Genomic DNA, 26,162 nt, shown 5'->3' on the forward strand with positions numbered 1-26,162 from the left:
ATGGTCCTGGACAAACATGACAATGTAGGTCCTGGACCAACATTGTAAAGACGGTCCTGGAACAACATTCTAATGGCGGTCCTGGACCAACATGACAAACGTCGCCCAGGAACTGCTTTAGCCTATTACCAAGCTACACTAGTAGTCCAAAAGTGTGCTCCTTAGCAAGTGAACTAACATAACACCGGCTTGGCACTTCACATAGTTGCATGCTGCACCTACCTATTAGCAAGCTAATTTGTAGCATAAATGTATGTTCCTTAGCCTAGCCTCTAACATTTGCAAGAATAACAGCGGCACCAAGACTGCTAAATGAGCTTCAAAGCTACTTCAACTACTGTATTCCTTCAAAATAAGTTATTTAAAAGATGCATAGCCACTGAATTACCTATTAGGAAGCTAATGTATTACAGTAAATGCATGGTCCCTAGCCTGGCAGCTAACATTAGACAAACATAGAACCAAGTCAGCTAAAACGAAAATAAAATAAAATCTAAGGTGCATATGTTCAGATTCCTATCAGAATTATTTTATTTTACAACTATTTTACACACAAATATGCAAGGACCTACCTGTATTGAGATTCAAGTTACGGTGACTAACTGGTTGTTTCTGGAGGGAAATTTTACAATCCAGAAATCCAGGACAGTCTTTAGAATGTTGGTCCAGGAACAACTCTTACTTGAACAAATCACGGTCACCGCCGCCTAACAGTCAGTGATGGTGACTTATAGCCTATGTGACTGTCCGTGCGGCACACCCTTATTCAACATGACTTCTAACTTTGGTTGAAAGATTACAGCAAGGATTAAAGTTCTCCGTCATAGGACGGATTTCCGTCAATTTGATTTTAGAAATGTCATATTTGAGATCGATGCAGATCCAATGAGAAAAAAAATAGGAGGGGGGCTATCACCTTTGCTTTTCCAAAGAACACATATGGAGGACTATAACGGTCTAAAAGTTGGATTATAGTGACACATTAGAGACAGCTGATGAGGTTGGCCAATCCAAATATCATACCTTTTTTGGATATGATATTGTGAGCTCTGTGCGAATTCGGAGAAGAAGCGTAGGCTGTGTTCTTTCCGTGCATCAATGTAGACAATTTCTTACTATCGCGAACTCTTGTCAGGGGAGGTCATTCATTTTGGGTGTCACCTATGACTTGAACAGATAGCCTTCTATGCCACCCGATGTAGGCTACTATTATTGTTACAGTTTTTAATCATTGCAACTAACATTATGTGTAAAGGGACGCAATATAAACTGTAGCCTATGCAATTTATTATCCTGTCTGTTATGACATGTACAACAATGTTTTTCACAATTTGCAACGGAAGGTTTTGACTGAGCGTGTTAGCATAAAAAAAATAATAATATCACTGTCATCATCGCGAACTGTTGAGTAAGGGGGTCAGTCTGTTTGTGACGCACAGACAGCCTTGTAGCCTATTTTGCTTAGGCCTCACTTTTAACGACAGTAGGTTGTGAGTGTATGTTGACAAAAAATAACCATACAATTAAAATAGTCAACTTAAAACTTTGCTATAAAATATTATTCATTTATAGCACAAAACCATAACCAGTAGGCCTACCAGAACCTCGCATATTAGCGTCATGATTTGTGTGCGTCTATTTAGCAAGGCCACTAGCTGTCATGGATGCGTTGTTGCTAAAGGAAGGCAGGTGTCAAAAAGTTAAAAATAAATGGAGATGGGCAGCTGTTGGAAACGGGGAGAACTAACAAGCCATGGTGTAAAGAAATTAAAGCGCCGGGGTTTGCTTTTGCGCGGGTTCGCTGCAAGAAAATTGTTTATGGATGCAATAGGGAAAACGTTTTAGCACGCCACCAATCAGAAGACCGCCATAAGGTTAACGTTCGTGCACTTCAGGATATCTTCCCTACCTGGTGCAACTAGCCACCACGACAGAGGTAGGCTACGTTTATCTATGGCTGACCGTTTTTACGTTTACACTGCAAAAAATGAATTCTAACCAAGTGTTATTGATCTTATATTAAGATTAAAAAATCTATTTGGTATTGTTTTTAGTATGAAAAGACTAACCTAGCGCCCTCTCAAAAGATCATTTTGACTTAATTTAAGAAGACTTTAACTTATTTTAAGGAGTCTTATTATCACTGGCAGACAAATTTGCTTGTTTTTAGGACAAATTTGCTTAATGCACTGGCAGACAAATTTGCTTGTTTTTAGGACAAATTTGCTTAATGCACTGGCAGACAAATTTGCTTGTTTTCAAGATGAGATGTCTTAAAATAAGTCTTTTTTAAAAAAAAAAAATTAAGTCAAATGATTTCACAAGAAAGCGCTAGGTAAGTCTCTTTATACTGAAAACAATACCAACTAGGTTTTTTTATCTTGATATAAGATTAATAACACTTGGTTAGATTTTGTTAGATAAGCAGTTTTGCAGTGTAGAAAGTAGGCTACGCGATGTTCTTTCATAGCTAAATAACCCGACCTGTCCCTCACCATATCGCAACCCTTTTGTCAACCTTATACAATCTGTTGCTGAAGACAAAAGCACCGTCTCCAGATTGTCGTTATCAAATCGCAGAGACCTCCTGCATGAGCACACACAGTATTGCTGCTCATTGGAAAACTGAGTTGTCTGTAAAACTCAAAATTACCATGTTTTCATTAAATGCGGATGAGGCAACAAATGGAAACATGAACAATATCTAGAATGTTCTGATTCGTTACTTTGATGAGGAAATGGGAAGTCTTGCAAACTTGATTTTATAGATTTTATTTGGTGTAGAATTGCATATTAACAAGAAAAAAATCTCCCCTTTAAACACTTTTGGCCTGAAGTAATTAAATAAGAGTGTGTTAAAGCCTTTCTACAATATTGCTGCAGTAGAAAAGAACAGCAATGGCTAATCAGCAATGGTCAGGGATGGTACTAAAATATATTTTTGTTCATCAGGAAAACTCAATCTCAATCAAGAACACTCTCAATTCGCCTTATTCACATGGTGGCCATTGGCGGCTAAAACGAGGCTACAGGGTACACAAACCATAGGATTGTTATGTTCTATGCATTCACCTGTAGGTGCCATTAATTTTATAGTAAGTGTACCCTGTAGCCTCGTTTTGGTTTAAACAATGGCCGCCGTGTGAATAAGGCGAATACTCCCTTTACTTTGCTGTTTGCATCTTTTTGTACATTAAAAACCAATAGGTCGCGACCGCAAAAGGGGTGCTATCTCTATAGGTAGATATGAACAACGTATGACTTATGGCCTGAAAAAAGTTCAGTCAAACAATTTTTTTTCACTTTAATCCCTGTTACAGGAGCTAGGTTCGCTGTGACAATATCCTGGGTAATATCCTAACAGCTAATGGTATTTTACACAGTAAAATCCGCATTTGAAAGCCTGGTCACCAGTATGGCTAATTATTTTGCCTAGACTGCAATGAAAAAGCTTCGTATTTTTGGGTGGCATAGCTAAGTTTAAGACCACATTGTTGTGGCACTGTTCCAGCTGTATTTTTGAAGTGGACATGTTAAGTGCACTTTTTATTTGAAAGAATGCATCCTAAACACCGGGCTGCGACATTTCTGCTCAAAGTCTCAAAAAACATCTGAGTCAACGTTCATTCGCAAACACCCTACTGTGTAGAGAACGACGTGTGGAGTTGGGTTAGTTAAACAACTACAGTAGCCTATGTCGTCGGCTTAAGACGATTTAGAAAAGGTTTGCCTACTCTGTTTTATGAACTAGGTCTACTAACCTAAGATACACCTTATTCAGCCCCGCCCATTTTTTTAAATTCCACGTTGTCTTTAAACTTCCGGTCGGCTAGCTACGTCTAGTTAGCTTCATTGGGATAACACGGCAGAAGAGGATAGAGAGGCTAACTTACAGAACAGCCGCTCCAAAGTCAGTTTTATCCTAAGTTCAGTAGGAAAGCTGTATAACAGAAATGTCTTAAGTCACCAAAATCCTAAATAAACGTTCCTAACTTTAGGATGACCCATAATATATGACGCCAGTCATCTCGATAGAGCTCTGCTATCTCAATGTATCGCAATGGATGTACCAAAGATTGTTAAGGCGGAGCAAGATGTTTCATCAGAAGCCACTTCCGGGAACCCGGATCGCACGAGGGGGGGTCAAAATCCCCCTTTATGCAGAGCAGAGGCAGCGACTGCTCCATTGAAGTCTATGGGCATAGCTCAGAATTTCACCACATATGCTAAGGTCTTGGTTCTATAGAGTTAGGAATGTGAATTTCGGGCACGTTTTCATGATCCTCAAACCCTTCTGAACATTTCAGGTACATTTTTAGCATTTTTGAGCATTCCAGTCTGGAGGAAATCAACCTTATATCAGGTGTGCGCCGGTTATTTATGCAGCTGCTGTTGGCGGTTGCAACGCGTGCTCTCGTCAATACGTCATCGACACGCCTCTTTATGCAGACAGGATTCGATCCCCATTTCGCGCCCATAGACATGAACTACGACGAAGTATCTTGCTCCGCCTTAACAATCTTTGGATGTACTGCTCAATCGGAAGTTCGGAGACAATGTGGGCAAAGCTAGCGCCCCCATGTTTGCGCGCGGAATAAGGTGACATAGTAACCTAAACAGAATATGCGAACGTTCAGCCTTAGATTTTCAAAGCTGCCAGGTTATTGAAATGGATGGACCATGACCTGGTTAAAAACGGGTTTGATAGCCTACTTCATTAAACATGAAACAACTTTAAACATTTTATTCTCTATCTCTAAGCTGAATACTATTGCATGTTCAGATAGGCTAACTGCCAAATGACCTTACCGTGCTCCCAAACGTCTCCTGCAGCACTGTGCCTGCGTGCACCGAGAGTTCACTGAATGTATGACGTCACGGATTGGTGGCCGCAAGGCATTTAAATTAACACAGAAAATTGTTATTTTTGTACATTTCTAATTTCACAAACTATTAATGAGACATTTTAGCGAATATTCACATTGGAACTAGCGGAAGTATTACAATTTTAAGTAAAAAACGGGTCTTGTCAAAAGGGCACTTGGACATCAAGGGCAAAAGGGCAGGTGCTAGAGCCACTGTAGCCCCCCTTCTCTGCACGTGCCTGCCTGGGGTCTGAGCATACATAAGACCAGGGCTGCCAACTTTTCAAAAAACCTTGGAGTGAGATTTGGTGGGGCCAACCAAAATTTTGCTGCGGAAATTTTTGTTTGGCTCGTTCAGCATTATACCATACAGTAAAAAGTACAATGGTTCTCAGGTGTAGGGACCAGGGTCCCAGAGTTAAATTAACATTGGTATCAAAGGGATCTAGCCTAATGCTAGGACCATGGGCGATGGCATTCTGAAAGTGGGTGGGACATTTCAGTGGGGGTATGGGATTTGTAAGAATTTAAGAAATGTGTGTATATTTTAACTTTTAAATGCATCAATCTGGTGCACTTTAAAAAAAAAAAATTCAGAAGTCAGACTTGCTTATTTTATGGAAATATTTGTGCTGTAGCCTAAGCTATTTTGCACTTCAGAATTATAACCATGCATACACAGGTGGAATAGTTATGGTGATATTGCAATAAGTTCACAACCACAAAAACATATGGTCCATTTCACAGTTCAGAAATGTTCAGCACTCCATGAAATTATGCAGAAGTGGTCATCTGTGTTTTTCAGCTAGTTCATTTAAGATAATATATTGGTCATTGTAATGGCCATAGCCTACAGGCTATTCCTTTTCAGGATGTACCCATATCTGCATGATGTGAATGTTTGCATATGGCTTATGTCAGGCTTTATATCAATATTTGTGTCTCCTTATTTGATTTTCTTTTATATTTTTGCATTAATGTCACTAGAAAGCATGGCAATATAAATAGGCCTATATTCATTTATCTGTGTAAGTGGGATTGGCTGGAACCTGACAATATAAGAACCATGATAGTGGGATAATCTACTGAGCAATTTACAAAAATGTATGTAGGCCTACTGACAAATAGTTTACATTAGAATACATTATAATTTCGCCCCAATGAGGCTATGTAGAAATGTGTTGCAATTTCAAAAACAGAGGCATGCTTTATATCCTCGTGATTCGGCACGGTTTGCTGTTTATTGTGATAATAGGGTTTTCCCACATGTTGTGTGAAGGGTTAGTGAGATATTACAACCGAGAGTAATGGGTGTGCACTGTGTGCAAAATGCAAATATGATTAGCCTAAATTGCACGCCGGTTCAATGATAATTTTCGCGAACCATTTATCACAGCAACTTGGCTAATATCATTGGAAAGCTTAGATTCCGCTCGTTCACATGATGGGTGATATCATGTATAGGTTTAGTTTAGTTGAACCTCATCTGCCAGGTATTTGACCTACCACGTTGACACTTCAGCGTGAAAAATACTCAAAGCATAGGCCTACCTAAAGCCGGGGGAATGCGCCTGGGATGGCTTTTGAAGTAGCATCGCAAATGAGAGAAAATTTAGAAAAATTCCACAGACAGGGGTGCTCTTGAACCCTCTCACCGTCTCTGAAAGCATAACCGTGGCTCAACAGGTAGATCTATTGGCTAAACTCATTTTTCAGGCATCTGACCGACCGAGTTGACACTTCAGCGTGAGAAATCGTGGGTGTGGCGTGTGAGTGTGTGAAACTAATCAAATGCGTGTGTCTCACGGCCAATGCGTGAGAGTTGGCAGCTATGTAAGACCAGTTGCTCCATTGTTTTCATCACATGTGATGTAAGAGTGACAGGTCTAAGCTCACTAGGGTGTGGCTTCTTAGGGACAGGGGTGAGACATGAGGTCTTCCACAGTGTTGGAACTTGTCCAAGGCGTAGGCTCAAATTGAAGATGTGCTTCAGTGGATCCCCCAGTTCAGCAGCACAGGCCTTGAGCAGCCTTGGACACAGTCTGTCAGGCCCCGCTGCAGTTTTTTTAGTTGGGTTGTCACTTGATTTGTTGTAATGATGGGGGGTGTAAGGGGAGGGGAGGGGTGCATCTGGGATCTGTGTGTCTGATGGCTGTTGACTGAGGTCATGTTACCTCATTGTTCGTGATCGCCATGTGGGGGAGGGGTGCAATATCCAGTGAGTTACCTGGGGGTGGTAGACAGACCGACACCATTGGAGCTGGAGCAGGGCAGTCAAACCTGTTGTAGAAGTGGTTCAACTGGTTCGCCCTATCCAGGTCCATATATAGGAGATGGAGACAAATTGACATACACACACGCATGCACACACACGCGCATCCACACGCACAGACACACATGCATGCAAACCCACCCACACAACCAGACACACACACAAAGGCAGGCACACACACACACAGGCACACACATACAAGCATACACAAAAATTGCAAGAGTAGGTGATGGAGTAGTAGATGAGGACAAATTGACAAGCGCAACCTGAGTCTTTGTCGTAAAATTCCAGGTAAGCTGCTGTCCACCGAAACACACCACCGCACTGCGCACTCCAAATGTTTGGATGGAGTGGCCGCCTCCAGGACAGCACTCTGCTTCCCCTGCTGAATATCAGTCCATAGCAGGTAAGTCCATGGCAGGTAACACGCTTACCTGTGCGCTTGTGTCACAGAGCAAACAATGTCCGGAGGCAAACAGCAAACTGCCTACGTGGCCGCATTACTGCTAATAAGCGCCGGACTCCTTGAAGTGGCATGGCGGTCGCCACTTTGTAGCTTTGGGCCCAAAACGGTCATGGCAGTAATAGAGGCCCTGCTGCCTGAGCTGCGTGGCGGCGATAATGGCTCCCTCTGGTGGCGATGAACCGGCGGCGCAATTATGGACCGTTGCCCTGCTGTGCTGCACCACCAAGAAAACTTTGTCTGCCTCCCTAGCTAACTCATGGGGGTCAGTGATGCAGTGGAACCTCACCTCTCCAGGTAACTGCTAGCTAAAGGTTCTTTGAACAGGAAACAAGGGGCGTGTTCGCCGAGAGGAGCCAGCATGTGATCCATTTTTTCAGATGGCTTTGCATCGCCCTAGACCACTCAGCAAAAATAACCGACAGGCACGTTCGGAAGGGCTAAACTCGTAAGTACCTAGCAATTCACCTTAAAGGGAATGACAGATGTCACTCTCATTGGTTTAAAGGATGTTACGCCCAGAACACACAGTGATTAAGAAACAGAAGAACCCTTTTCAACAATGTGCCTGATGTCTGATCACAGTTCCTGGTCAAAAAGGACCGTCTAGATTTCTAGGCTAATATACTGGGGTTTTACTGTGTAAAATGTTTTGTTTATTACTCATTTTCAAATAATGATAGATGATGTGCTAGGTAGGAGTCAAACTAAAACTACAACTCACACAACAGTTCAAGCTGTAAATGTTTCAATATTGTTAGCTTTGTACTTTTTTGTGAAGACCTAAGCTGAGAACAAAATCACTGCAACATATTGCTAGGCAGAAAAACACTGGCATGGACCCAGGCGTGGCGCGACTAACTGAGGCACCTGCACCATAGGCTGGCAACCTGGGTTCGATTCCCGCCCCGGACTCTCTCTCCCGCTCGGTTCCGGTCATTCTGCACTGTCCTTTCATTAAAAAGGCCAAAAAAATATTAAACAACAACAACAAAAAAAAAAAACACTGGCATAATTGAATTAAAACAGCTGTCATTTTTTTTATTATAAAAAAAGAGAAAAACACACATTTATACAAAACCACTTTAAAAAAAATCACAATCATTTAAAAAGACAGTAAACTGTTCAGTCAGCAGTTTGGGAGCTTTCCAGCCTCTCTGAACTTGACGGCGAGGTTGTCATCTGCCTGTAGGGGAAAGAACAGTGGGCGCTTCTGGTAGTACATGGGGCTTCCCTTCAGGTTCAAGATGACGTCTGAGAGCAGGTGGGCTCTCTCCACCCCGCAGCCTGGCGCATCGTGACTCAGAGAGGTGAAGTGCACGTGCAGGTGGTAGTAGGACGGCTGGTAGTGCAGGTAAATACGGAGCTTGCAAGCAGGGACACTGAACTTTTTAAGAATGGCCTCCTGTGGAAGTCAATGTTTCAGTAAGTTATTCCGCCATCCTTCATCGTTACATTACTTTTGTGTTACTGTGTTAAAATGTTTCTATGGACACTGTTGAGACCGTCTCTGTAGGTGTTATGTTTTTTATATTGTTATCTATCTATCTATCTATCTATCTATCTATCTATCTATCTGCAACGTCTCTGCTCCTGCGGTGTGCTGTGTGAGAGGGGGAGTGGCTACGGTAGAGCGGAGAAAGCCAACGTGTGCTTCTTTTACCGATATATTTAGCGATATCTTTTGCATTACTTATCCAAACAACGTCAAACCTAGTACTGCACTTACTCGTGCCTGTAGCAAGACACTTGTCAAGTTTGAAATCAATCGGACTAACGGTTCGACAGACATGCAATCCTACAGTACTGTGCATGAGGGGGAGTTGAAACAGTAGAGCGGAGAAAGCCAATGTGTGCTTCTTTTACCGATATATTGAACAAGATCTTTTGCATTTCTTGTCCAAACAACGTCAAACTTTGAACTGCACTTACTCGTGCCTGTAGCAAGACACCTGCCAAGTTTGAAATCGAACGGACAAACAGTTTGACAGATATTCGGTTAACACACACACACACACTGACACACAGACTGGCAGATGTTCCTGTAATTTATAGATAGATAGATGTAATGTTTGTTGATATTTTTGTAAGTCACTTTCGACAAAGGCATCTGCCAAGTAACAAACATATTATCGACACACACAAGCTTTTTTGCAAGACTTACCTGCCCTTTCCTCAAGATGTTTTCAAGCAAAGGGACGTGCTCTGATCTGAGGTCCCTCAGGCTCTTTATGTCCCTTGAACGAACAATGGCAATCAAGTACAGGTCGTCAAGCTAGGACAGAAAGGACACACACACACACACACACACACACAACACATTCAAATGAGTTAGACACTGCTAGGATTTAAGCAATTTATCATGCAATTGAAATTGAAATGAAAACAAAAAATGTAGGGTAAAAAATACACAACAGGATGACAACTACATAAGACCAAATTGGCTTGAAATAAAAGATGCTATAAGCGATGTTACGTAGTTTCTAATCTAAAACATTTTTGTCACATACCGCAAACATCACCTTACCATCCGCTAGCTGCCTGTGCCCTGAATACACTATAAAAAAAATGCAGTCTCAGAGGACAGCCCAGGCTCCAAAAAAAGCAATAAAAACAGCTTGGTCTAGCCTGGACCATAAAAACATAAAATGTTCCAGCCAATCAAAGACGACATGCGCGTTAAGGAGAATTTCGATTGCACGGGAGAGAGTAGCGAGCTAGCTCTCTGTTTTGTTTGAACGTCAACAGAAGTGATGTTACCCAACATCGCTTAGAGCACCTTTCATTTATCAAGGAAACACACACACAAACAAGTTGAGCTATGTATACATAAATACATTTGATCAATGCATTGTGACAGGTATGACAGCAACATATGAATACTTATAGATACCTTCCAGGAACCTTACCTGCTTCATGTCCCATTTAAAATCTGGGAGCAAAACAAAACCAGTTTTGGGATCTGGATCTTCACAAATTATCCGTTCAGCCTCTGCTTTTTTCTCCAAGATATTGTAAACCCACTGCAAACAGGAAGGTCAAGTAAACAGCATTTAAAAGGCAGAAAGTAAAGGACTACAAGGGGGACTACCAGTGCAATTGCAGTCAGCAGATACGATAGCTAGCCATGTTGCGGGTTCAAGACTTGGAAGGTGCAGGGCTGAACTGCACGGTCGGTCAAATTCAGCACAGTTACACCAACAATAGGCAACTCAGAAATTAACAATGTTAACAATGTGATTCTAAACCAACTGTCAAGGATGAGCAGAGGGGGGCAGCAACGTGCACACCTGCACACTGAAGCTTTGGCTCTGAATGTAGGGGAGGGAGGGGGCAGCAACGTGCACACCTGCACACTGAAGCTTTGGCTCTGAATGCAGGGGAGGGAGGGGGGCAGCAACGTGCACACCTGCACACTGAAGCTTTGGCTCTGAATGTAGGGGAGGGAGGGGGGCAGCAACGTGCACACCTGCACACTGAAGCTTTGGCTCTGAATGTAGGGGAGGGAGGGGGGCAGCAACATGCACACCTGCACACTGAAGCTTTGGCTCTGAATGTAGGGGAGGGTGATAGAACGATAGTCCTCCTCCGTCTCCTCCACCAGGAATGTCTCCTGGACCTGGTACTTCTTCACATGCTTTTGGGTTGCTGGGCAAATCACTGTTGTTTTCATATCTGAGTGGTAGTAAAAGACAAGGATACAGATGTCAGTTTAGAGCTTCATGTTCCTGAATTCATTGTTAAACAGTAATCAGTGAAGAAGGGACGTCCAATTGACCAGTCTGGTTTACATAGCACACAGTAAATGTCAAGCAAACCTATATGCAACAGAATAAACTTCATACACTTGGGGTTGGACTGTGACTCACTACCATCCCAAGATGATCTGCAGGGCGAGGGGGGCAGGTCTGAGTACCTACCACTTAGATGGGCTGGAGGAATGAGCTGGTAAGTGCTGTAGATGTCATTTTTCATCTTCAGCTCCAGGGTGGAGTCTTTCAGCATCTCAGCGAGGGAGTCATGGCCTATGGGAGTCTTCTCCATGATTACAATTGCCTCCTGGTCTTCCACCTTGATGGGAAAAGAAAAGAAATGTCTGTTTTCAGTGTTCAATAGAACTCATATGCAATCATGGGGGGTGCTATTTCATTTCCATTTGAATAAAAGCACTGAAATATTGTGGCAAAATATTAATTCTACTTTCTACCCAAAGTAATCCAGAATGGTTTCAGGGTGGTAACAGTAAACCACAATAGAATTCTCAACATGGTAAATAAAGACACGTTCTGTGTCTGCATGTCCCTGATGCTCTCAGTAAGCTTCACTCGGTACTAAGAAAGTTTAATCTGCCTAAGGAGCTGCTGATCACTTTCTACTCAGCCATCATTCAGTCGGTCATCTGCACCTCCATCACTGTCTGGTTTGGGTCTGCCACCAAATGGGACAGGGCCAGACTGCAACGGGCAATTAGGGCTGCAGAGAGGATCATTGGAGCTGACCTTCCCTCCATCCAAGACCTGTACAGTACACCTGTAGCAGGTAAAAGTGTGGCCTGAGGGAGCCTCCGATGCTCTTCAAGACTGCTTTGACACAACAGACTGGGAAATGTTTAAGCAGGCAGCCACTTACAACAACCGGACAGACATAGAGGAGTATACAGACACTGTAACCTCTTACATCACCAAGTGCATCGATGATGTGACCCACACAAAACATCATCATCACGGGCTAACTGGAAGCCATGGCTGACAGGGGATGTCCTCAGGCTGCTGAGGGCCAGAGACAAAGCCTACAGAGCTGGGGATGAAGCTGGCATGAAAACAGCGAGAGCCAACCTGTCCCGTGGCATCAAGGAAGCAAAAAAGGAATACACTCACAAGATAACCACCCACTTCAAAGACAGCAGGAACTCACAAAGCCTATGGCAGGGCATTCAGGCCCTCACGGACTACAAGCCCGCGCCACAGAGCTGTGAGAGCAACATCCCTCTGCTCAACAACCTGAACCGCTTCTTTGCTCGCTTTGAAGCACAAAACAGCACCTGCCCACAGAAGACCCATCCCCCTCTACATGAGCAGCCCCTGTGCCTCTCTGCCGACAGCGTGAAGAGGACACTTGCTGCTATCAACACCAGTAAGGCAACAGGTCCAGACAACATCCCAGGACTGATGCGCTGAAGGACTGCGCCAGGGGAGCTTAAGGATGTCTTCACAGACATCTTTAACACTTCCCTGAAGCAAGCCATCGTCCCATCATGTTTCAAAGCTGCCACCATCATACCTGTGCCGAAGAAAACTGCTCCATCCTGCTTCAATGACTACCGCCCTGTGGCACTGACACCCATCATCATGAAGTGCTTTGAGCGGCTTGTCATGTCACATATCAAAGCCATTCTCCCCCCCACCCTGGACCCCTTCCAGTTTGCATACCGAGCCAAGCGGTCTACAGAGGATGCAATCTGCTCTGCCCTCCACCCAGCCCTCACCCACCTGGAAAAAAGAACTCATATGTGAGATTGCTGTTTATAGACTTCAGTTCTGCATTCAACACCATAATACCACAACAACTCATCTGCAAACTTGACAAACTGGGACTCAGTACCTACCTCTGCAACTGGCTACTGGACTTCCTCTGTCAGGAGGCCCCAAGTAGTGCGATGTTGGCAACAATACCTCAAGCAGCATCACACTGAGCACAGGGGCCCCCAAGGCTGCGTGCTCAGTCCGCTGCTCTTCACCCTGCTGACGATGACTGCACTGCAACCTACAGCAACAATCACATAGTGAAATTTGCTGGACGACACAACTCTGGTGGGTCTCATCACCAAGGGCGACGAGACTCAATACAGGTTGGAGGTCGACCATCTGACCACGTGGTGCAGGGACAACAACCTCCTGCTGAGCGCCAGCAAGACCAAAGAGATTGTTGTTGACTTCGGAGAGGTCACACCCAACACCTGCCACTGACCATCGACGGTGCTGTGGTGGGAGAGAGCGAGCAGCACCAAATTCCTGGGGGTGCACATCAGTGAAGACCTCTCCTGGACCACCAACACTGCATCACTGGCGAAGAGCTCAGCCGCCTGTACTTCCCTGGCGAAAACTCAGGCTGAGCAAGTGCTCCACCAGCCATCATGACCACATTCTACCGAGGCACCATTGAGAGCATCCTCTCCAGCTGTATCGCTGTGTGGGGCGGAAGCTGCACTGAATACAACAGGAAGCCCTGCAGCGCATAGTGAACACAGCTGGAAGGATCATTGGTGCTTCACTCCCCTCCCTGAAGGACATTTACACCACCCACCTCACCCTAGAAGGCTGACCAAAATTGTGAGTGATGCAAGTCACCCCCGCTCACAATCTGTTTGATCTACTGCCCTCTGGGAAGAGGTACAGAAGCCTGGCGCCTCCCAAGACTACCAGACTCACCAACAGCTTCATACACCAAGCTGTAAGGATGCTGAACTCTCCCTCCTCTCCCCCCTCCACCCTCAGCTACATAACATCCTGGACATTGGACCCACAATGGCCGCCTGCACTACTCCACCTGCACACTTGAACACTTGCACACTTGTACACTTTACAACTTGGTGTTGTTGTCCTGAAAACACAACACTTCTGCTGCTCTTACATAACTTGCACCACTATGCCACTTTCTTCTTTATTACTTATGTCAAACAGTATTTTATAGTATTTTACAGTATTTGCACTAGTATTTTATTGACTGTCTATGCACAATTTGGACAAAATTTTGCTGCTCTTAGTTTTTTTCATTATTATATGTGCCCTCTTATTTACTTATTTACTTACTTTTTTGTTTACTTGAATGTTATGTTTGTTCTGGACTTAAAATTGGTCAAATATGTCTTGTCTTCACCGTGGGATAGTGAGAAACGTAATTTCGATCTCTTTGTATGTCTGGAACATGTGAAGAAATTGACAATAAAGCTGACTTTGACTTTGACTTTGACTTTGTACCCGTCCAGAGTCAGGAAAAGGGCAGCTAAAATCTCTAGAGATCCCTCACATCCTGGTCACAGACTGTTCAACCTCCTTCCCTCTGGCAGATGATACAGGGCACTGTTTGCCAAAACCAGCCGACACAAAGACAGCTTCTTCCCCCAAGCAGTCACTCTGTTGAACACTCAGTAACAGCCCCCACCCTCATGCTGAACAAGTCAATCAACACTGTTCTGCTCATCTACCTCTAGTGTACTTCAACCTTACAGTTACAATAGTATTATTAATACATGATCATTGCACTGAACTGCCTTGCACTATATTTATTTTTAATCTTAAACCTCAGTCTACTGATATTGCACTATCCCCACCCTTTCAACTGTATATTGCATCTTGCTTGTGTCTTGCCATGGCACCCTTGACAGGGACAACAAGGAAGCGATCATCTTCACCTGCACCCCCCCTCCACTGGCAACTGCACTACCATATTCCACCCATAGTGTCTATCTATTTATTTATTAGCAACTGCACTACCATATTCCACCCATAGTGTCTATCTATTTATTTATTTGCAACTGCACTACCCTATACCACCCATAGTGTCTATTTATTTATTTATTAGCAAATGTACATACTGTATTTATTCTCGTACACAGACATGTTCAACTGCCTTCATTCTATTCTTACTGTTCTGTTTTATTCTTTTTACTCCTTTATGTTTTTTTAATTATTTTTTTGTATCCTTATATGTTATGTGAATGTTTATTTGTTTATCCTTATATGTTATGTGAATGTTGTACTTGCGAGCAAAGATTAACCTGGAGTCAAATTTCTTGTTTGTGTACGTAAACCTGGCCAATAAAGCTGATTCTGATTAAAATTCATACACACCCCTCCCAGAACCATGGGAGTACCACCCCAGAACTGTGCATATGTTGCCACGCTACAATATTGTAGCAATGTTGTTAATTTGCTTTCAGAGGTGCAGTAAATGAAAATGTTTTGTTCTGAGTCAGATATACTAATGTGCATGAGTGTTAGGATGTTTTTTATTTTTAAATGTTTGCGGGTGTAGGCGTGTTTAATCCTGAATGCTTTGACCCTTGGTTTGGGATGCTTGACATAATTTGGCGTTTCCATTAGAACTGAATTTTGAAGTAGGCCTAGTTCAAAACCGAAATGGTGAACTATGAATCTGAACCATTCATCTTTAATCAGTGTGAACTGAACTTTGACTGCCTGTTTTATGGTTGTTTTTGTTTGACCAGGAAAATGTATGAGTTTTATAAAGCACAGGTGGTGCTTAACATGAACATATTGTTGGTTGTTAATTATATTATTATTAGGCCTATACAGTGAATGAATCACAAAATGCGCCTGTAGTCACATTTCCGTAAAAACATAGACATCGAGAGCTGTTTTCTGAGAGCGCAACACACAAAGCATTAGGTCTGACTAGTAAATTTGTCAAATATATGCACAATCGATATTTCTATATTACATGCTAACGTGGGTTTTAAGATTAGTCTAATCAGTTAGGCTAGCTAGTGCTAATTTATCATGCAGAACCGAAAACAGAAGTAGCCTATGCTTCGCCAGTTCCTTCGCATGTAACCGTGAGTGATTTCCACAAACTACCTTAGGTTTGGTCAGGTTTTTATTTAACCAAACTGCATTAGTAACTGCATACCTCTCCATGAATGAATATTGTTTTCTCCCGCGTTGAATCACGCAGCACTGACTTAATTAGAAAATTTGCTAAAACATTTTGATGTGCAGATCCTTTGCCACTGTTCGTATCCGTTTGTGTTTCAATTTTCTGTTTCTTCCGATCGGTTGATTCCTCTTCTTGACTGACTTCTGGCCTTTGAACAGTATCCGACATGGTTTAACGTTACAAAATGTGCAAAAACTAGCCTAATGCCCTGTCTTCTCAGTAAGAAATATAGTCGAGAGAGAGAGAAGGTGCATTCATTCAATGATGGCGTAAACGTAAGACAGTTTCCTGAAGAGTAAGTTAGGCTAACCAATTACAGACAAGGCAGAACCACCAAGTAAGAATGACGCTATCGAAGCCATGGAGCAGATGCTGATTGGCTGTTGAACACCACATGTGATTACACGTGTTGTAAACAGACACATTTTGTAACCCTTCTTCTGATTCAGTGTTACAAAAGACTGCAACACGCTGAGGTTGCCTTGCTTATCAAGGAAGGAAGAAAACTGTAGCCAGCTGGGATAGTGGACAGTCGACGTAAGTGCTTTACCTTTTACAAAGTTATCGGTCACTCAAACCTGGATGCTGGTTGTAGCTGATAATTATTAGCACACCACCACCACCACATCATCATCATCATCAGACATGAAAATGTACAATTGAAAGTTTGCGTAGGTCCAGCAGCAACTTCAAATTTGTCAACAACAGTTAAAAGGGTGCTCTGAAAAGAGTTGGCCTAGTTATGTTTTCTATCTATTATTCATGCGTTTCTAAAAATAAAACGGCTACTTTTGTCTCATCAGCGCTATATCGCCATGACGCACAATTGTATTCACTGGTTTCGGAAAGGACTGCGGTTGCATGACAACCCAGCCTTGATTGCAGCCATGCGAGACTGCAAGCAGCTCTACCCCGTGTTCATTCTTGACCCTTGGTACCCTAACAACACAAAAATTGGCATCAACCGCTGGAGGTTTTTGATTGGGGCCCTCAAGGACTTGGACTGCAGTTTGAGAGAACTTAACTCCAGGTATTACTAGCCTATGCCTACTTAAGATGAACCACCATATGAACCAGTATTAGGCCTTCTCGTAATGCATATTCTGAAGCCTGCTAAACAAATTCTGTCTGTGCCCGTTCCAAATAGGCTCTTTGTGGTGAGGGGAAAGCCAGATGAAGTACTCCCTGAACTATTCAACAAATGGAAGATCACACGCTTGACTTTTGAGGTGGACACTGAGCCACATAGCCTGCAGCGGGACGAGGAGGTCCTGAAACTGGCAAGGGACCACGGAGTGGAAGTTATCCAGAAGATCTCGCACACACTTTACAATCTTGAGAGGTGAGACCTCATGGGACCCGTCTCTTCATTACTGATACAGATCATGTATTTCATTATTTATGTAGCCTATATTGGAGTGATTTGGTGGTTGTTGTTGTTGTTCAGAATTATAGATGAGAATCATGGGAAAGCACCACTGACCTACGTGCGCTTCCAGACAGTTCTGAAGGGCGTGGGGCCACCCAAACGACCAGTGCCTCCTCCCACTCTGGGAAACATGAAAGGTGTTTGCTGTGAAATACACACATTAAAAATGGTAGGAAATCAAACTCTTAAAGTGTAACTCCAGCGAAAATTGACCCCAGGGTATTTTTCTGCATTCAAATAAGCCGTGGAGACAGTATTTTTCGTTGATCAACCACTACAGAGCTTTCTGCGGTATACACTATAGCAAAGTCCTTTTAAGCAAGTCAGTCCACTCGTCGGCCATTGGAACGCTTTTTGGGTAATCATCGGGCATCCTATTCGGCAGAAATGCGCGTGCGCAAGGCTTCACGACACCAATCTTGCTCTAGCGGCGAGTTCACAACACATGATTGGCACGATGTCTTCACAATACACCATTTGATTGGCTGAATGTATTCACATGTCGACGTTTTGCCTCGGAAGGGGTGATTGGGTGTGATATGCGTAGACAGCCCCATGTATTTCTATGGAGGATTTTTTGAGTGCTGTGTCTCATTCAGTCTCTGGCTATAGCCTCAAATCGCAGTGGACTAGCTAAGGGCCATGAGCGAAACGCATCCCAAATAGCATTTTTTAATCAGTAATATTGTTAAAAACCGCACCAAATGTCGGCAGTAGCTTGCTCATGTTCCCTACACATAAAACAAAGCACTAACAACGTAGTTAGCGAACCTGGAGTTACTGTTAAGAACACTTACCAGTTGTCCCCTACCAGCTCCTCCAACCCAGTATCGCAAGGATTGGTTGTACTGTCACGTTTGGTTAATCTATTATTCGTGCTGGGGTTGGGGGAGTTGGTAGGGGGACAGTTGGTAAGTGTTCTTAACAGTCTTCTGTAATGAACTCCGGGTTCGCTACCTACGTTGTTGGTGCTTCGTTTTATGTGTAGGGACCCTGAGCAAGCTACTGACGAGGTTTGGTGCAGTTTTGAACAATATTACTGGTTAAAAAAATGCTATTTGGGAAGCGTTTCGCTCATGGCCCTTAGCTAATCCACTGTTTGCGATTTGGGGCTATAGCGTATACCGCAGCAAGCTCTGCAGTGGTTGATCAACGAAAAATACTGTCTCCACAGCTTATTTGATGTGTTTTTCGCTGGAGTTACACTTTAAGTGTTTGCTCTTTGTAAGTCTTTATTGGACCTTGTGTCAACAAACATACCATAAATGTTTGTTGATACATGGTCCAATAACTAAGACTTCTGAAGAACAAACACTTCAGAGTGTGGTTTTTATTTTTATATATTATTTTCTAACTCGCATCCAAGTTTTGGAGTTGAGTTTACCTGTTTCTGTACATTAAACATTGAGTGTGAGGAATTTCTGAACCTTAGACTTTAATTTAAAGTGTAAATGATTTACAAAGCTGTCAGTTCCATTGTGTATTTTACTCCTAGATTAAATGTTGTAAATGATAATCTGTAAATGGAATGTGACTTGCCATTTTGAACAGCTGTTGTATTGCATCTGTAGGAGTGTCCACTCCATGCACAGACAAGCATGAGGAGAAATATGGCATCCCCACTCTAGACGAACTTGGGCAAGATCCCCAGCTGGCCTGTCCAGAGGTCTACCCTGGTGGGGAGCAAGAGGCTCTGAAAAGACTGGATGAATACATGGACAAACAGGTACACGCCTCCTACATGTTGAATAGAATGGGTTAAATAGTTAAAATTGAAGAAATTGTCGAAGAATGTCCCACCATGCAGATTCATGGATGTGGCACTGAATTGAACATTGCATTTTAATATAAGCATTTGTTATGCTAATTCTAGGCATGGGTGTGCAGTTTTGAGAAGCCCCAGACATCTCCTAATGCATTGAGTCCCAGCACCACTGTCCTCAGCCCCTACATACGCTTTGGCTGCCTCTCGGCACGCACTTTCTGGTGGCGACTCAGTGCTGTCTACCAAGGCGTAAGTTACAGCCGGCAGCAGTTCCACATCAATTCTCTTTAAGTAACTGATCTTGCTCTGGGGTGGGACATGCAAATTGACCCCCTTCGCTCCACATCTCCTGCAGAAAAAACACTCCCAGCCTCCAGTGTCCTTGCATGGGCAGTTGCTGTGGAGAGAGTTTTTCTACACCGCTGCCTTGGGAGTGCCCAACTTCAACAAAATGGAGGGCAATCCAGTGTGCGTGCAGGTGGATTGGGATAATAACCCAGATCATTTGGCTGCATGGAGAGAGGTACATCCAAAGATCTTATGGGTCCTGCCACTCTGCAGCCATCTTGGTAACACCCCTGGGGAGCTATTTTGTGTAACCAGGCCTTTTATTGAAATATATGCTGACAGATCCGTAACTCCACATATGACGGTCAAGCATACATTATAATGCCACCACATTAATCTATAATCAAAATGTTATATCTAAATAAATAGCATTTACAATATTTAACCCTCACTGCTGAAATAAGTCAAAATGATTAACTAAATTGTGTTGACCTGTTCTCTGAATGAATTAATTGAGCAAAAAAATTTAAAACATGTGCGTGTAATGCGTATGACCTTTCGTAGGCTCGCACAGGATTTCCCTTCATCGATGCCATCATGACCCAGCTGCGGCAGGAGGGCTGGATTCACCACCTGGCCAGACATGCCGTGGCTTGCTTCCTCACCAGGGGCGACCTGTGGGTCAGCTGGGAGGAGGGACAGAAGGTCCACTTCTATCACATTTATACTTCAAGTTTATCTTGTCTTTGTCAACGTCTTTTTTTATAAAGCGCTTTGATGAGTGGCTGTTTGTTCTAGAAAATGTGTTATGTACAGTAAATAAATGTTTATTTAGCCTACTTAGAAAATCTCAAGGAATATCTGCACACTAGCTCCCCTCTCTTGAGCGTGAGGCTCAAAACGTTACTTCTGGTGTTACTCTAAACTAAATAAGTACAAGGGAAGCTTGTGTGCGGATATTCCTTGAGATTTTCTATGGCAATACTTTTTCTTCCAGCACCTGGATTGGATGTGTGCACGTTACAATTCTTTTTTACTTGTATTACTATATTTAGCCTACTTACTAACTTAAACAATAAGACAATGAGCCATTTTTTAACATTTGAAACAATGCAGAAATCATTCAATCGTCTTGAGTTGAGGGCTTAAGAATGTAACATCAGTCATGCCTTGTCTAACGTCTAAGTTTGGTAATGTCATGTAATAAGGTGTGTGTGTGTAATGGTAGCCAGCTGGTCCGTAGCTGTGCAGAGTGTAAAATATCCCTCCTGACACCTAAGAGATGTGTTAGTGAGAGAGCTAGCAGCCTGGCTTTTAGCTTGATTGCTAGCACACCCAACTCCTTATCCAAGCTACTGTACTGTAGCAGCCTGGCTTTTAGCTTGATTGCTAGCACACCCAACTCCTGATCCAAGCTACTGTAGCAGCCTGGCTTTTAGCTTGATTGCTAGCACACCCAACTCCTGATCCAAGGTGCTGCTGGTTGCGGGTTCGAGTCGGGGTGAATGAAGGGCTGAGCCGTTTGGTTCAACAAAACACAGATTACATACAGCACATGTGTAAATATGGTATTGTAAGCTATTTAAGTAATCTACTAATGCTTTCTAATATCTTGTCAGGGCCCGCAAATTGAACCATTTGGTAACAACTTCTGAATTGTTTTTTTTTTTTAAATAACAACATAACTAATTATCATAAATTATTAACACAAAACTCAAGTCATTAAACCAAAAATTAGATATGACTGCTAGTTAAGTTTGTATACCTACCTTAAAGTGGTACATCAGTAAACCATTGATTAATAGCTCAGAAGTGAGATGCAGTAAAGCATAAAGAGGTAGTCATTGTTGTAGTCCTCTCACTAATTTGTGCTGCGGTTGCAGGTGTTTGAGGAGCTGCTGTTGGATGCTGACTGGGCTTTGAATGCTGGGAACTGGCAGTGGCTCTCAGCAAGTGCCTTCTTTCATCAGTACTACAGGGTGTACTCACCCATCGCCTTTGGCAAAAAGACAGACAAGCATGGAGACTACATCAAGTAAGGGAATATTAGGAATTGTGACTTACATTTCTGAATGCGGTTTGTAGTGCACTGTCCTGCATAATATAGCCGTTTACTGTGACAGTCTAGCACGCAGCTGAAAATCTGTACTGTTTTAGGAAATATCTCCCTCTTCTGAAGAAATTCCCTGAGCAGTACATATACGAGCCATGGAAAGCGCCACGCAGCGTTCAGGAGCAGGCGGGGTGCATTGTGGGAAAGGACTATCCACGGCCCATTGTGGAGCATGAGGTCATCAGTAAGAAGAACATCCAGCGGATGAAGGCTGCCTATGCCAAGCGCTCCCCACAAACGGATGAGTCCCCGGCCAAAGAGAAAGGTAGGCTGGTGTCAATGTTCAAAAGGCTGCTAATTGTCTCTCCAGATATTGTTGTCATGTCCTACTGATATGATCTATGTTTAGAAAAATGGGAGTTGTTTGTATTGCTCTGTATTTTCCATTGCTCTATATTGGAGTGAGAAGACTTATTTCTGTTTTCTTCTCTCAGGTAAAAAGCACAAAGGGGAATCCATTAAAGATATGCTGACCAAGAAAAAGAAGAAATCTGCATGAATCAGCACATAAATTCCCTGTTTCAAAATACAACTACTGTTTACTGAAAATTTGGATTTAAAAAGTCCTGCAAGACCTTTAACTGACACGCAATAATTCCCAGTGATATTCTATCTGTTACAAAATATCCTTTTTATTCAAAACATTTTTTTATGCTGCAATTATTATACATTATGTCACTGTTCTTGATCCTATATTAAAGGATAATTCCAGTGTGATTTTGACCTAAAGTGTGTTGAAACATGATACCGAGTGTGAATGGATGTCTCATAGCTCACCTCGGCTTGTCCCCTGCACTCAGAAATCTGGCGCTAGTTAGCCAATGCTACCAACACAGTGTTTCGTTGTGGTGCCTCGGGCATCGGCCTAGCCATGCAAATAAATCACTGTTTTACACCATTTACGAGGCTCAAAGTAGCTCCATACTTCATTGGTAGACTTCCGAGGGCCTTGACATTTAAAACGAGACATAGAGAATTTTGAAAAAGCACTGGTAGTTTATTTACAAGAAGATTTATACAGACAGTACCTTAAAGAATTTTACCGTTCGACGCCATCTTGAATTTAGTCACGATAAGTCGAGTGACCAGTACGAATGAACAAGTATGATAAGGGATCAGATTCCAAAAATAATTCCGTGAAAATGCATGGATTACAGTTGCTGCTACTGGAAGCAACTGAATCCATGCATTTCCACTTAATTATTTATATATACTTGGAAGTCTACCAATTAAGTATGGAGCTACTTTGAGCCTCGTAAATGGTGTAAAACAGTGATTTATTTGCATGGCTAGGCCGATGCCCGAGGTACCACAACGAAACACTGTTGGTAGCATTGGCTAACTAGCGCCAGATTTCTGAGTGCAGGGGACAAGCTGAGGTGAGCTATGAGCAGGCTTGGAATTTCACCATTCTGGGGCAAGGCCACTTGGCCTTCAGTTGGGCATATTTGGTGGGGGGCACAAAGGCCACATGTCAGGGCACCAAGGCCAAAGTTACCTATACAGTAGCATATAAAAATTATCAAAGTTGTATTTAGCTTATTCACTGCAGTAGACCTGCATCACTGTATGAAACATTACAAAAACATGAAACATGACATTACATAGAACTGTAAATCATCTGATCATCTAATAATTACAGATATCTAGGCTATATATAACATTTATTTTATATTTGGCCTGCTATGAAATCATGTATTGAACAATTTAAGCACAGCTCAGCTTTAAGAAACTCAAATAGCCTAGATGCATGCTTAGCATTTTGTGGTCATTAAGGCTACTTTCACAAACTCTTAGTCAGCTGTCCTCTGATTTACCAATATCTAGGCGATATTTGTAACATTTATTTTGTATTTGGCCTGTTATGAAATCATGTGGAACAATTTAAACACATTGTAAAACTTCAAGCCCAAATTTGGAGACATCCATGCATGTCGAAATTTACTGCAAATTCAAAACTGGATTACTCTGGAATGGCTAACTGTACAGGGGACTGCTTTACACCTTTGTGTTCGGTAAGGTCTGCTGTTTATTCTGATATATGGTTTGTCGTGTTAAAAGAAGGGTTCGTGAAGTATTCCACCGAGATGAATGGGTAGGGAGATCATGGACGCAAAACCTTCGGTAGAATGTATGATTAAATTGAATTATATTATTTACTTTTCTCGCGAACCGTTCAACACAGCAATTATCGGCTAACATCATTTAAAAGCTGAGAAAAAGCTCTTTCATGTGATACTTGTGATGTCTGTGTGATGATGAGTAGGCTAGGCTACTTCGCGAGTAGTTCAACTGAGAAGAATGGTGGACGCACTTTCTTTCTTGCCTGTCACTTTCTCCACTGCTAAAAGACTAAATTAATTTGCGCTGTGAATGCTAAGATTATTTTGACAGGCCACAGGCCACAGGCTAAATAAAAATCGCTATTAGTAGGACGGAAAGCAGAATATTGAAAGAAGGGGGCACCAAGGCCACCGTGGCCTGTAAACCTCTGATTTTCAAAGGGGCATCATGGCCAACGCAAGGGGCTACGACGTGGCCGCCGTGAAATTCCTACCCTGGCTATGAGACATACGTTCACACTCGGTATCATGTTTCAACAAACTTTAGGTCAATATCACACCAGAATTCTTTAAATTGATGCTGCTCAGTACCTGTTGCAAATAAACCTTATTTTCTTTGTGTTTAAAATGAGCCTCCACATTTTGTCTTGTGTCAGTGTGGGGCAGTGTGGCAGATGTTATGGGAACCCTGTGTGTAATTCATGCCAGTTTTTTTTTTTTTTTTTTCCAGCCGATTTTACAGAAAAGAAATGCGACATCTGAGACCAGTGGCCTTATGGTTCAAAGGTTCATGCTTGAAAATAGCTCTGGCTGGAGATGGGTACACAAAACCCCTCTGTTCTCATAGCGAGTGCCCTCTTCTCTGTGCCATTGTATTGGACGTAGGGAGCCTGCTATACCATCCCAGGCCTGCGGCGGCATCTGCTCACTAAATAACTGAGTGCTGAGTCACAAAACAGAAGGCACACAACATACAATCATAGAGATAACAGTCGCAACCAAACCTTGGCTGTCATTCTGTTCTAAATGTCGAGATACCACTCTGCAAACACTGAGGAGAGAATCTTAAGATCCATGAAGGTGACTACGGGAGAGAAATAGTGTGTGTGTGTGTACCGTCACATGAATTACAGCTTTTTGCGATTGCTTATGTAGCCAACCTCAAGGCTAGGGGAACTTGGGCCAGCACAAAGCAACTTCTTTACACTTGAAAGGAAAAGAACAAAGGCAGCAAGTGTTCAGGCATGGAGACCATGGAGTTCATTTTATTAAAGATCAATATAAAAATATGCATTAAAAGGATCATTTCCTAAATCCTTGTGACTCATGGTCATTTCCATCCATTAACACATCACAAATACAGTAACATCAACGATTGCACAGACAAAGGATAAGTCCCCCCATTAAAACTAGCGCTCCTTACTTAATCACGACCACTACATAGATGTAAACACACATATATATCTCTCCCAACACAACATACAATCATCACTTCAAATCCAGTCATCAAAATGCACTTAACATCAACTGATAAATCTGCATATCAATACTATGTGCTCAGCTCATTACTCAAACAATGCTCAAACAAACGTTGCAACCTTAACAGATATTGTTCACAGAGGAGCAAAACTCTAAGACTATTTTAAATACACATTGACAATTCAACATCAGTTTAAAAAACATCAGAAAATAGTGACTTTACACTTGGAAGGAAAAGAACAAAGAAGCCAGGTGTCCAGGCATGGAGACCATGGAGTTCAAAGTAGGATCCTCACCTCCTTCTCTTATCCTGCCTACCCTGGTGAGTGTGATCTGGCACACCCCATTGCCCCCTAGTGGACTGGAGTTGACCTAAAATGCTTTGCCACATTAACCAAATACCAGTTTATCCCAAACCTTCATAAAGCATGCTAATACAAGGTACCAACACAAAAGAAAGGGGGACTGAGGGTTAGTACACTCATCAACCGCTACACTTACAGTTTTTTTTATGAATGCCGAAACACTAACAGATTTATACAGTTATTTTCTCATAAATCCTTTGACAGCTCTTTTGCTTTCCCCATGGCCCCAGGAGCCAGCAAAGTCAGTGCAGCTCTGGGTAAAATGGGCAGAGGTCTCACATGAGATACAAAACTCATGGACCTTTTATACACATGCACTAAGTACAATCAATCATGTAATAGTAGCCTATAAACACAAGTTGACACACCTATCAGGCCAAACAT

General features: G+C 42.6%; 2 protein-coding genes across 4 annotated transcripts; one reads left to right on the forward strand and one right to left on the reverse strand.

Moving 5' to 3' along the window:
• Window positions 1–7,289: 7,289 nt before the first annotated feature.
• Window positions 7,290–25,215, forward strand: cry5 (cryptochrome circadian regulator 5). 3 transcript variants are annotated; one of them, XM_048260204.1, is made up of 11 exons: window positions 7,290–7,543; window positions 17,080–17,306; window positions 17,424–17,618; window positions 17,724–17,842; window positions 19,277–19,431; window positions 19,579–19,719; window positions 19,826–19,993; window positions 20,323–20,463; window positions 21,642–21,793; window positions 21,916–22,136; window positions 22,306–22,600. In XM_048260204.1, exons 2-11 carry the CDS (start codon window positions 17,092–17,094, stop codon window positions 22,368–22,370), a joined length of 1,572 nt encoding a protein of 523 aa, XP_048116161.1. In that variant the 5' UTR covers window positions 7,290–7,543; window positions 17,080–17,091; the 3' UTR covers window positions 22,371–22,600. The 3 variants fall into 3 exon arrangements, with proteins under 3 accessions (XP_048116161.1, XP_048116162.1, XP_048116159.1); XM_048260205.1 differs by lacking the exons at window positions 7,290–7,543; window positions 22,306–22,600 and adding exons at window positions 16,718–16,813; window positions 24,665–25,215; XM_048260202.1 differs by lacking the exon at window positions 7,290–7,543 and adding an exon at window positions 16,719–16,813.
• dcps (decapping enzyme, scavenger) lies at window positions 8,616–16,559 on the reverse strand. The gene is made up of 6 exons (XM_048260206.1): window positions 16,250–16,559; window positions 11,521–11,671; window positions 11,130–11,275; window positions 10,510–10,623; window positions 9,765–9,875; window positions 8,616–9,005 (listed from the first exon to the last, which is right to left on the reverse strand). The coding sequence occupies exons 1-6, from the start codon at window positions 16,442–16,444 to the stop codon at window positions 8,730–8,732; spliced, it is 993 nt and encodes a 330-aa protein (XP_048116163.1). The 5' UTR covers window positions 16,445–16,559; the 3' UTR covers window positions 8,616–8,729.
• Window positions 25,216–26,162: the final 947 nt, after the last annotated feature.

The sequence above is a fragment of the Alosa alosa genome, chromosome 13, assembly GCF_017589495.1.
Source record: "Alosa alosa isolate M-15738 ecotype Scorff River chromosome 13, AALO_Geno_1.1, whole genome shotgun sequence".
Lineage (NCBI taxonomy): Eukaryota > Metazoa > Chordata > Actinopteri > Clupeiformes > Clupeidae > Alosa > Alosa alosa.